Source organism: Palaemon carinicauda, chromosome 39, assembly GCF_036898095.1.
Source record: "Palaemon carinicauda isolate YSFRI2023 chromosome 39, ASM3689809v2, whole genome shotgun sequence".
In the NCBI taxonomy this organism is placed as follows: Eukaryota; Metazoa; Arthropoda; class Malacostraca; order Decapoda; family Palaemonidae; genus Palaemon; species Palaemon carinicauda.
In genome coordinates, this window is record NC_090763.1 from 18621184 (window position 1) to 18633446 (window position 12263).

General features: G+C 35.3%; 1 protein-coding gene across 1 annotated transcript in view; it reads right to left on the reverse strand.

The window, feature by feature from the left end:
• Positions 1-12263, reverse strand: part of LOC137631053 (titin homolog) — a 129715-nt gene that overhangs the window by 38160 nt on the left and 79292 nt on the right. Inside the window, exon 6 of the mRNA XM_068362644.1 lies at positions 1854-2749. Within this exon, the coding sequence (XP_068218745.1) occupies positions 1854-2749 (896 nt within the window). The remainder of the gene's footprint in view (positions 1-1853; positions 2750-12263) is intronic.

The window sequence follows — 12263 nt, forward strand, 5'->3', positions numbered from 1 at the left end:
AGGTACGAGGCTAGTAGAAAGGCGAACAACTGAGTTATGCGCTATGCACTATCAGAACCATTACTGACTGGTGTCAGAGAACAACTAGGCATAGCTTGAGGAGTTAGGCTTAAGTTAAAAAAAGTGCAAGTTATGGTAAACTCACTGGCTTTAAATAAAGAAATTAAGCCCAAGAAGAAGAGAGCTTCTGAACCTCATTACTATGAAAGCCCAATAGCTAATTAATAGCTTTAGTAGCATTACCATCATCATTCCCCCATTTAACACCAACCTAGTCTTCTCTAGATTTTCTTGAACTAAACATTAGCTTCTTTTTTTTGTTTATAACTCTCAATCTGGTCAGTGACCCTTTAACATAACTCTTCATAAGAGAAAAGTAAGCCATTCACTTTCCTCACAATGATTATCTAAAACACTAATTTGCCCCCAGAACAAGACACAAAGAGAATGAGGTCCCTAACAGCCTAGAAATATTCATCTTAAACAATCTACACAAGAATTCACTAGATGGGCACTCGGTAGAGACCTCCACTGTGGCAGTTTATTTCTTGACCTTTTGCTCAACCTTGACCTGTATTAATTGGCATAGATTTTCATACATTCAAATATGAACTAAATTTGAAGTCTCTGTGACAACGATGTAAAAAATTGTGGCTGATTACTGGAATTGGACATTTTGCTTAACTGTGATCTTGACCTTTAACCTTGACCTTCCAAAATTTAATCATTTCCAGCTTTTTACAAAACAGTTATTCTCTGTAAGTTTCATTACTCTACATTAAAAATTTTGGTCAGGAAGCTGTTCACAAACAAACAAACAGGCACGAAAACATAACCTCCTTACAACTTCGTTAGAGGAGGTAATAACAAATCCAGAAGACATTCCTCATGATCACTAATAACCTTAATAACAAACAATCTGGAAGAGGTAAACAAAGTGTAGAAGACTGGAAAACACAGAATCTATTTTATAACCAATTACTGTATTCTTCTTATTTTTACAAGCTAAGCTATAACCCTAGTTGGAAAAGCAAGATGCTATAAGCCCCAGGGCTCCAACATGGAAAAATAGCCCAGTGTGGAAAGGAAACAAGTGAATAAATAAGCAAGAGAAGAATAAACAACGAAAATAAAATATTCCACGATCAGTAACAAAATTAAATTAGCTCTTAAATATCAAGAGGATGAGAAATAAGATAGAATAGTGTGGCCAAGTGTACCCTCAAGCAAGAGAACGGTAATCAAAGACAGTAGAAGACCATGGTATAGAGGCTATGGCACTACCCAAGACTAGAGAATAATGATTTGATTTTAGAGTGTACTCCTAAAAGAGCTGCCTAGTATAGCCAAAGGTCTCTCTTCTACCCTTCCCAAAAGGGAAATAGCCACTGAACAATTACACTGCAGTAGTTAACACCCTGAGCAAAGAAGAATAGTTTGGTAATCTCAGTGTTGTCAAGTTTACATAGGAAAATCTGGTAAGAATAGGCCAGACTTTTTGGTGTATGCGTATGCAATAACAAAATGAGCCATATTCAGAGAGGTTATTACAATTAACCAAAAGAGTGCCTCCATACTGTATCGGCGGTCTAGGTTCAACGAAAGGAAAAAAAATGGGAAATTATTAGTTTTGGGGTTAAGCCAGTCTTCGAGAGAGAAGTAATATGAACATCAGGGGAAGTTCATTAAAATAATTTTCCTTACGAGATTTACAATAACCATTTTCTCTCTTCTTTTGATAAGGAACTGTTCCAGTATGTGATTTGACCAATTGAAAAAGATTAGAATAAGTAACATCTCTAAGTAACATGTTGAAATAGGAAGAAATAACACAACTAATAAGAACTACATACCGGCTGTGAGACCTTGACCGATCCCTCAGTTTCTTGGTAGCACGTGTATCTTGTTCATCCTCCTTATCTGTTCTGCCGTGTTTTCCAGAATCTTTCTTTTCATCTTTTCGACCAGTTTCGTGCTCTCTGGATTCCTTAGTACCCTTTTCATCGGTATCCTTGTGACTACTGGAACGTCTCTTCTTCCCTTCATCTCTTCTACTTTTGTCTTCTTTATCTTTATCTTTTCTTTTCTTTTTATCTTTACTCTTACTGTCTTCTAAATTCTCCTTCTCTTCTTGAGTTTTATTAGATTTGTCCTGCTCCCCTCCAGCAGACTGAGGCCTTTTCTCTTTACTGGTAGCTTCCTTGTGATCCTCCTCAGCCTCTTTCGTAGCTTGTCGAGCTTCCTGGGACTCCTCATCTTGTTCCAAGAAGAGATCGTCATCACGGATCTTCAGTGAACTCTCGACAACTTCCTCTTCAATGCTTTTTAGCTTCTGACCAGTGAGAGAATTTTCATCTTTATCTATGTCATCGTTTGCATTCTCAGTGCTTTCACTTCTAGAACCTCTCCTCCTCGTCGACCTTCTGGACGAAATGCTGCTACCCTCCTTTTCCTCACTTTGACTCCTAGAGTGCCTTTGAGTGCCGTTGTTATCCTTACTGTTCTCATTGGCTTCATCCAAACTTTTGCTTCTGGAACTTCTTCTTGATGATCTCCCCTCCTGAATGTCACCATTGGGATCTTTTATGTCTTGCACATCTTTGTCTGCTGCTTCTTTGCTTAATGATTTTCCAACTTCATTCTTATCTACTTCTTGTTGGTTCTGTTCACTTTCCTCAACTGCTGAGTCTGAAGGCTTGTTCTTGACATCTGCTTCAGCCACAGCCTCGGTTTTCTTCCGACGAGCCATCTGTAAAAAATTTAGAACTGTCAAAACATTTTTTTAAATAACTAAGTTTTTTTTTTGGCAAAACCTAAATGTTCCAGACAAATTCAAAGCTGAAAATTAAGGAGTCAGTAAGCTTCACGTAAAAAAATAATTTGATATGAATATAAAAAAAAAAAAAAAATTCAAACTGCAAGGGTCTCAAAATACTTCCAAGTTTACAGTTTAACGCTAATTCCATTATGTGACTGCAGGGAAGCCAAATTAGAACTTGACCACTCACTGTTTCAATGACATCAACCACATTTCCTCAACATTGAAATGCATAGGATAAAAAATGGAAACATTTCCAATGATTGGGCCCTTTAAACTTTTAGTGTCTGAGATTTAACTTTTGATTACCCCCTGAGAAAGACACCATAACCAATATTAAGCCATGAAAATTAAATCTCCAGCAAGAAAATTAATACTATGGTCATAACAGTTAGCCTAAGTTGAATGCATTAGAGGTGAAGGTTAATGTCAATATTCACAGATTGAGAGGCTTGACATCTTTACCCCGCTTATCTTATTTTTCATGTTATCGTGAAACATAGTCACAATTATAAATCAACTCAAAATTCCTAAAGTTCAATGAGGGCTCTACTTCTCATCACCTATTATAATGAAAAAAACAAGATATACTACAACATGCTCACTCACAGAAGCTATAACCAGCAATCATACAAGCTACACTTGTCCAACAGTCAGAATATTTGTGATTTATACTAAGTAAAATCCCTTCACTCATTCTTGATGCTGACATCAGATATTTCCCCTAAGAAAATAATGTTTTAAATTATAGATTTTCTTTCATCATTCACTTGTACAGTATTAATTAATTTACAAAACAATTTACATGGGGAAAATTTACCTAAGTATTATTACAGTAAATTAATTCTTTGACGATCGATGGATGCGACATACGTTCCTCCACTCTTCACTGTATTGTACAGTATAAACGACCAATAGACATAATACACGTAACCAAATAGATATTTTTTTTTCAAATATTCATTAAAAATCAAATTTTTCTCCCAGGCAAAAATTTGCTCTATGCTAGTGGTAGAGCCTTAGTTGAACTTCATCGCTATAGGTTTAAAATAACAAATATACAGTACCAGCAAATAGGCTGCACATATGCCAAATGCTTTAGTACTGTATACCATTTTCTCTTGAATTTTCTCTCATAATTTATGAAAAAATATTGGAAAACCTATAGTACTCCCTTTATACATTTTTTTATTCAGAAACAAAGTACAGTACAACAATTATCAAATTCATATAAAAAAAAAAAATTTTCAAGTATTTTTGTATGCTCAAGTAGCATTTTTGGGGAATACATATCTAAAGATTTATTATACAGTATATAGAAATGTTAGTCATCTTTCACACTGTTATCTCTACAATACGGGGTCAGTTGTCTGATACACCCACTCCAATGGCTTCTATCAAAGGCATCCTCTTCCCCAAAACCTCTTCTCCCCATACTCTTCACCTTATCTCGCCATCTAATTCTCTGCTTCCATCTTGATCTTCTCCCCCCTAACAGGTTACTCCCAGCCCTCCTCAATCACGCCCCCACCATCCATCTCCAACAAGTGCCAACATCCCACCATCTCAGTCTTGACACTCCCATCATCAATTATCTTTTCAAACTTGCCATTCTTATTTCATCATTTTCCAATGTTTCAAGCAATGATATTCCCATAATCTACCTCAGCATTCTCATCTGTTCTCTCAAGCTTCACTTCCTCTTTTTGTCTTAAAAGCCCAAGTTTCTGATCCATATATTAACACTGGACTTATCAATGTGCTATAGATCTCGACTTTTAGCTTGATTGGCACTTTTCTCAACACATACCACTCCTGCTACCTCCATCCACTTTCCTCATGCTTTTTTTATCCTATTCTCAACTTCAGCCTCACATCCTCCCACCTGATTTACAGTAGATCCCAAGTATCTAAATTGTTCTACATGTTTATATAACTGCACCTCGACTTTCCTGTATGGCTATCCTGTCACTACATTCCTTACTGCTCACTATAGCGTCAGCCTTATCTGCATTAACCCTCAAGCCACACCTTTCCAAAGTCTCTTGCCCCTATACAACCAATCTCTGTAATTCTTCCTCATTTTCAGCAGTATTCACTGACTCATCTGCATATAGCAACTTCCACATATCCTCACGCTATCAGTACTGTATTGCAATTCTGATGATTGTGTCAAAATATAACTTGGAAAAAAAAGTTTCAAATATCATGGTCATTAGCGATTTGATAAAAAATACTTCTTCCCAGTTTCCTGCCAGCGATGAAAACTTGGTCATGGGAATGAAGCAAACCGATGACTAATAGCTTGGTGGTCAAAGAGGTAAGTGCAATAACATAGTTCTAGATATTGAAGGCCTTTAAACATACTTTTTTTAAAGATTGTGTGACTAAATTTCTATAAATCTACCATGAAATCATGCTTCATGATAGACCATTTAATGTTCTCTTTCAATTAAAATAAGCAAAACAACCAAGAAGCATATAGTGTATATTTTACCATGAAAATATGGAAAAATAAATTCATTTGTGAATGTAAGCAAAAGTAGTCAATAGATAATTTACCATGATAAATAAAAAAAAAATATTAAACGTACATGTAGAAATTGTTAATGGTTTCTGTCCTTTTATTGATAGTAACTATCAAAATGAAACATTTTTGATAAACTGTGCAAATTACTGCAGATATCTTTGTTTAAAAAAAAAAAAAAAAAAAAAATACGCAATCTTGTTACAATTACTTCAGTCGTCCTCCTTTTTGTACTAAAGATTCCCATAGAGAAACAAATGGCTTTATTTCTCTCAACTTATTTTCAGCATCTTCATTCCAGAGATTGCCATTTTGTAGCTATGAAATGCTTCAAGTAGGTTATATAATCTTTCACAGGTAGTTTCAAAAGCTTGTATAGGCAAACCAATTGATGATTTAGTTTCTGCATCAGCTTTTCATAACCCAAAACCTCAACATGGACAGGAATCCTCCATATTTCTATATTTAACCAACCACCCCAAAGAATAGAACCTGTCAAGGAGCTTTTTTTTTTTTATTTCAATATCAATTGATTCTTGTTAGTGTAACCATTTAGGGCTTCAGGAATCAGTATAAATTACAAAATTATGATTCATCCAGTCTTCAATTGTTTTAATAATCTCAATTGCTAATATGAAGGCTGATAGCTTGGATGTAAGTACTGATGCTTCACTGAACAATGAGAGAAGACTCATTTTATCTATGGACACTGAAGGACAGCCAGCACACATGGAAGATTTAGAGCCATCAGCATAAATAGCATAATGAGGTTCCTTTCTTTGAAAATGTTCCAAGGCATGTTGCTCATGGTGACTAGGAGTATAAACATATTTCTTTGATATATAATTGAGCATATTTTTTTTTTACTTTGGGGTCCAGGGTGGAGGAAAGAAGACGCACCTGGATGTAATTAAATTTGGCTAATCCTTTCAGCAATTATAACAACTATAGAACAATTGAACACACCCTTTTGCTTTCGTATATAAACCGTCACTCTCCACTGTATTCCTCATTTTTACTTTACATACTGAAGAGGGTCGATGTTTATTGACCGAAATATAGTGATTTATTCATATTTCCTGTGTTTCTTTTATGTGCCTTTTTGAAAAAACATGGTTGAATAATGTTCATTCTAGTGTTTGTAGATAGCCATAGCTATTTTCTCTTATTGAGAATGGTGGTTCATGAGTTTATAAATATATCATTGAGGCTGAATAGTTTCTTTGTTGGAGAATTGGTGGATATGATCTTTAACACCACACTGATATTTGGAGAAAAATTAAAGGCTCCACTACATAGTCTTAGACCTTGTGTGTGTATTGAAACTCAAGACCTTAAAAGTAGCTTCAGACCCAGATCAAAGTACTGGGCTACCATAATCTATTCTCGATAACACTAACGAGAGGAATGAGCTATTGAATAACAAATGAAACAGGAATTTTTAAAGTATTACAGCAAAGAGGCATGAAATGCTAAACAAGTACATGTATTGCCCTAAATATAAAATCTTCTGGCAGAAAATAATCCAAAATTCTGAGACACAGGCCAGTGCAATTTTCGAACCCATAATACTGACAGAGGCCAGTGCAATTTTCAAACACATAATCCTGAGGCACAGGCCAGTGCAATTTTAGAACCCGTAATCATGAGACAGGCCAGTGCAATTGTAGCAAAATAAAACTTAAAACTCTCAGTTGATGCCTCCAAACTCGATTCAAGTCTTTGGATTAACGGTTAAAATATTACAGAAAGAGCAACAACAACTCAATTTTCCCGAGGCTGAAAACCAAGACATAGAAAACGATGATGTTGAGAAAGTAAGAAACAATACAAAGTAGTTGTTCTATGGTGCACCTAAAATAAAAAAGTGAAGAGGTATTAGACTCCTTAATAGTAAACAGATCCCTATTCACAGAACCTGAACAAAAATGTTAAGCCCATCAAATCAATATTCCTCTGTTTTCATCTCCCAAACCAGAACCACAAGATAAGAGGATCCAATTAATTTCTGTAACATAAGTAGCAATAAACATACATTTCAAAACATCGAGTATGAGTGAAAAATTATTAAAAAAAAAAAAAAAAAAAGATACACGGAATTAATTCAACCGTAGGGTCAGCCAGACCCCTTCCCTACAATGCTTTTAAATTCATGCTAAAGATAATTGTAGTAACACATCTATCTCCCGTGGCATAAACCGCAAACAAATAACATTTCAGAGACTTTTACACATGCAATCCCTTACCAAGTAATAAAGTCAAACAGCAAATGTTATATCCAAATTCATGATGTCTTATATCACTAGAATCCCATCTCATAAGAAAAGCAACAGGCAAACGTTTGATTAATGACAACTTCCTACCCACAATCACCAAGGATTAGTACAAGGGATATTCACATTACCATAACTTATCCTATGATAAGTCAATAATTAGGTCCCAAAATCAAATAGCTTATTAGACACTTATTTACTTTGACTTAGCTAAGTTTTTCAATAAAGTAGACCAATTCATACTATGAAACAAGCTAAAAAAAATGGCTGGGCAGTAGGGGTATAGCTACACAACTTTCTTTTACAAATCGAATGCTGCAAATATCAGCTGATGGAGTATTATCCTACACAGCACGTATATATGGGATCACACACGATAATCCTCCATCCCACTCTCTTCTACTGCATTCCTAAACTGAGAAGTGGGAAAGTCTTCCTTCCTTCTGAAATTCACGAGGAGGGACTGTCGCACTGTTCTCATAAGCATTTTGAGTCTAGTTGGTAATCTTTACAGAATGTTTACTATAACCCCTTTCTGCTGCTATATATCTCAAACAAGAGAGCCTCCTGGCTGACAAATCTGAGGTTGAAACATTTGATCCAATGTGGGTACTTGAGAAATTCCAACACAGGTCCCAAATTAGATGAAGAAATTGATGTGTTTTTGGGGGGGCTATAGATATACATATTTACTCTCTTCTCTTAATCACGAAACACACAAAGGTTTACAACACTTTGGAGACTCCATCTGACAGTTTTATCAATGCAAGTAAGATATTCTAAAATTAAATATAAATCATGATGTCGGCAAATTTCTCTTCTATGAGACTAAAAATAATCCCTATTATAGAATAGGCTAAAGAAATTCCAAAACCCTCCTTATTTGATTACCACAAACATCTATTTAGTTTAATACTGTATTAGCAAAACCAGAATTTAAAGATTTTTGCATGAGGAGTAATGATGGGGTCAAGACTGGAAATCTAATCAAAATCCATGACAAGGTTAGGAAACTGACAAATCTTAAAGTGGGTTTAAGTATTAAACAGGAATTGCTAGCCTTTTTCTAAATTTAAGAAAATTATCAAATTTATTCACCATGAAGTTGGATATATAAGGGGTGTATACAGTCTTGGAAGTACTGTAGCCAATTTTTCAGATTTCATCAACTAAGAAGTTTCTGAACCTAACTTATTAAACTTATTACGGTATATCAGCACAATAGAGTTAAGACATGTTTGAAGTTACAATATTTCCTCACTTTAAAGGTCTGCCTCTGTGCTTTCCTCCACTTCATCTTTCTGTATTGAACAAAAGGAAAATCAGCAGATTTCCTGATTTGTTCAACACTGGATACGGGGCGCTGAAGCGCATGCACGCAGGGGACTTTTTCACAGTACAGTATACTGTTAACTGTAACATTTACCATGTTAAAGTTAACCTGTAAAGAGCTAAAGGCTGGGCTTGCAGGATAATGGCATACACAGTCCATCATAACATGATGTAAACAATCAAAACTTTGGTTGAAAATTTGTTCACCCCATTTGAATTTAAAGGAATCACATATGCCACACCATCCACGTAAGTAATACGAGGTTGATCAGGAGCGCTTACTTTAGCAAATAGGGGATATTAGGATCCAGACCACCAACTCTGTCCTCTGCCTCACAACCAAGTTGTCCTATACAGCGATTTGAATTGCAGCACAGCAAAGGTTAGCTGCAGAAGGATCTCAGGTAGTTTAAAGAAATCAAGGCTGTGTGAGAGGCTTTCAAATATGTACCGAGTAGCAAACTTTCAGAAACCTTACCAAAAAAAAATCCTATTAATACTAGACTCAACTTCCAAAGTGAGGTTACGTTTGGCAACAGGTCAAATACCTGATTTACTGCTTTTAAGAGAGGATTCACCAGATTTGTGAATTTTAACAAAGGAAGCTAGCCATTTCAAGAGCTTATTACACTCATCACTATCTAAAGTTGGCCAATTACAGTATGTGAATTATCTAAAGGTGGAGGAATGTCATTATCATTGCTTTCCATACTTTAATCAATTACAGTGAACCCTCGTTTATCGCGGTAGATAGGTTCCAGACCCGGCCGCGATAGGTGAAAATCCGCGAAGTAGTGACACCATATTTACCTATTTATTCAACATGTATATTCAGACTTTTAAAACCTTCCCTTGTACGTAGTACTGTTAACAAACTACCCTTTAATGTACAGAACACTTAATGCATGTACTACAGTACCCTAAACTAAAACAGGCACAAATATTAAAGGTGATTTTATATCATGCGTTTCCTAAACACGCTAAAAAGCACGATAAAAAATGGCAACCAATGTTTTGTTTACGTTTATCTCTGATCATAATGAAGAAACAAACTGGAGGTAGAGCTTTGCTTATTACCCAGACATATTTCCCATACTTTTCCATTAGAACTACATCACATCTTCCTACTTTAGATATATATACATATATATATATATATATATATATATATATATATATATATATATATTATATGTATACACATATACATACCTACATATATACATAAATACATGCATACATATATATATATATATATATATATACTGTATATATATGGGTTATGGAAAAAATCCGCGAAGTGGTGAATCCGCGATGGTTGAACCGCGAAGTAGCGAGGGTTCACTGTAACCTATTTTCCTTCGTTTTAAACTGGTAACTTAATTAACAACCATTGAAACATAGTTTTCTATGAGAGGAGATATGAGTGAAACACACTCCTCACGACAGTTAATTAAACCACAGTACTATCCTCAATACGATAGACAAATGGAATGTGAATCAGGATTACCCCAAAAGATTCCCGAGAACACTTAGCGTAGTAATTGCTAACCAAAACTTGCCACTTACTGCTAGAATGATCCATTCCATTAGTAAGGGCCTGCATTTACAGAAGATAAAGAAAATGGGACTTTTAAATTTCGATTAAACTGACCTATTTGAGAAGAAATAATCAACATTCCAGACTCAAATGTAGTCTAGAATACTGTACAGTACTGGAAATAGTCCATTTAAAACTATATTTTGAGATAGGGGACTCCAAATTGTTTCCCAATTACCTATCTATATACCTCATCATGCAAGTAAAATTATAAAGAAAAATATGTTTAAACCAAAAAATTGTAAGACCGCATTGCCAACAGCCACTATATGGCCTAAAGCCCCATAAACTTGATAAACAAACCAGGATGCTTCAAGATGATATTTAGCCAGAGAGATCCCGTAAAAATACTTTTTCCAAAGAAATATCTCAAGAGGAGATTAAGAGGTGTAGCTGTACTTCTACTGAAATGTCAAACTGTATCCTTCGAGTCTTTCCTTAAATTTGGATTAATTCTTTACAAGCTTCTGTGTCAAAACTTTTACCAAGAAATGACATTGCATTTATGGACAGAGAACGATTTGGAATTCCGACCCCACAAATCGATTTAGAACAATACCTCTAACATTTGTAGTTTTATCCAAATACTACTGGAAGGGGTCTGGCCAGAGAAGGGGAAAAAAAAAATGCAAACGCTCACACCCTTTTGCAAAGGGTATTTGAAAGAATTGTGGCAAACTCATACTGCATTTCTAAAACTTTTCTTAGCTCTGAAGATAGGCAAGAGATATCACCTTACATTCCCAAAGTCTACGTTAGAACATAATGCTTGTAGTTTACTCTGTTTAGCAAAGACAATGCCAACAAGTAAAAGTTTTTTAACCAGATCTTTAATTAAAACAAAACTTAAACCTTTCAAAAATTGTAAAACAAAATAAAAAAAAAACACTATTGGAGGTCTTTCAAAACTAAAAGCCCTAAATACAACCACTATACTTGAAAGATACTGTATACGAGTGCCCCTACAAACAAACATTCAGTGATATGAGCAAGCTGCCGAGCAAATTTTTGTATTGAGAAATACTCACGATTCTGAGGTACAAGCACGCTTACAGATTATTATTATTATTATTACTATCCAAGCTACAACCCTAGTTGGAAAAGCAGGATGCTATAAGCCCAGGGGCTCCAACAGGGAAAAATAGCCCAGTGAGGAAAGGAAATAAGGAAATAAATAAATGAAGAGAATAAATTAACAATAAATCATTCTAAAATAAGAAACAACGTCAAAACAGACATGTCATATGATAAACTATCAACAACATCAAAAACAAATATGTCATAAATAAACTATAAAAAGACTATGTCCGCCTGGTCAACAAAAAAGCATTTGCTCCAACTTTGAACTTTTGAAGTTCTACTGATTCAACCACCCGATTAGGAAGATCATTCCACAACTTGGTCACAGCTGGAATAAAACTTCTAGAGTACTGCGTAGTATTGAGCCTCGTGATAGAGAAGGCCTGGCTATTAGAATTAACTGCCTGCCTAGTATTACGAACAGGATAGAATTGTCCAGGGAGATCTGAATGTAAAGGATGGTCAGAGTTGTGAAAAATCTTATGCAACATGCATAATGAACTAATTGAACGACGGTGCCAGAGATTAATATCTAGGTGGCTAAGTGATTAGGAGCTCTCGAAGCCAGCCTCACTCCTTCATTTCACATTATCTCCAACTTTTGTACGCATCTCCCAAGAAACTCCCGTGGTT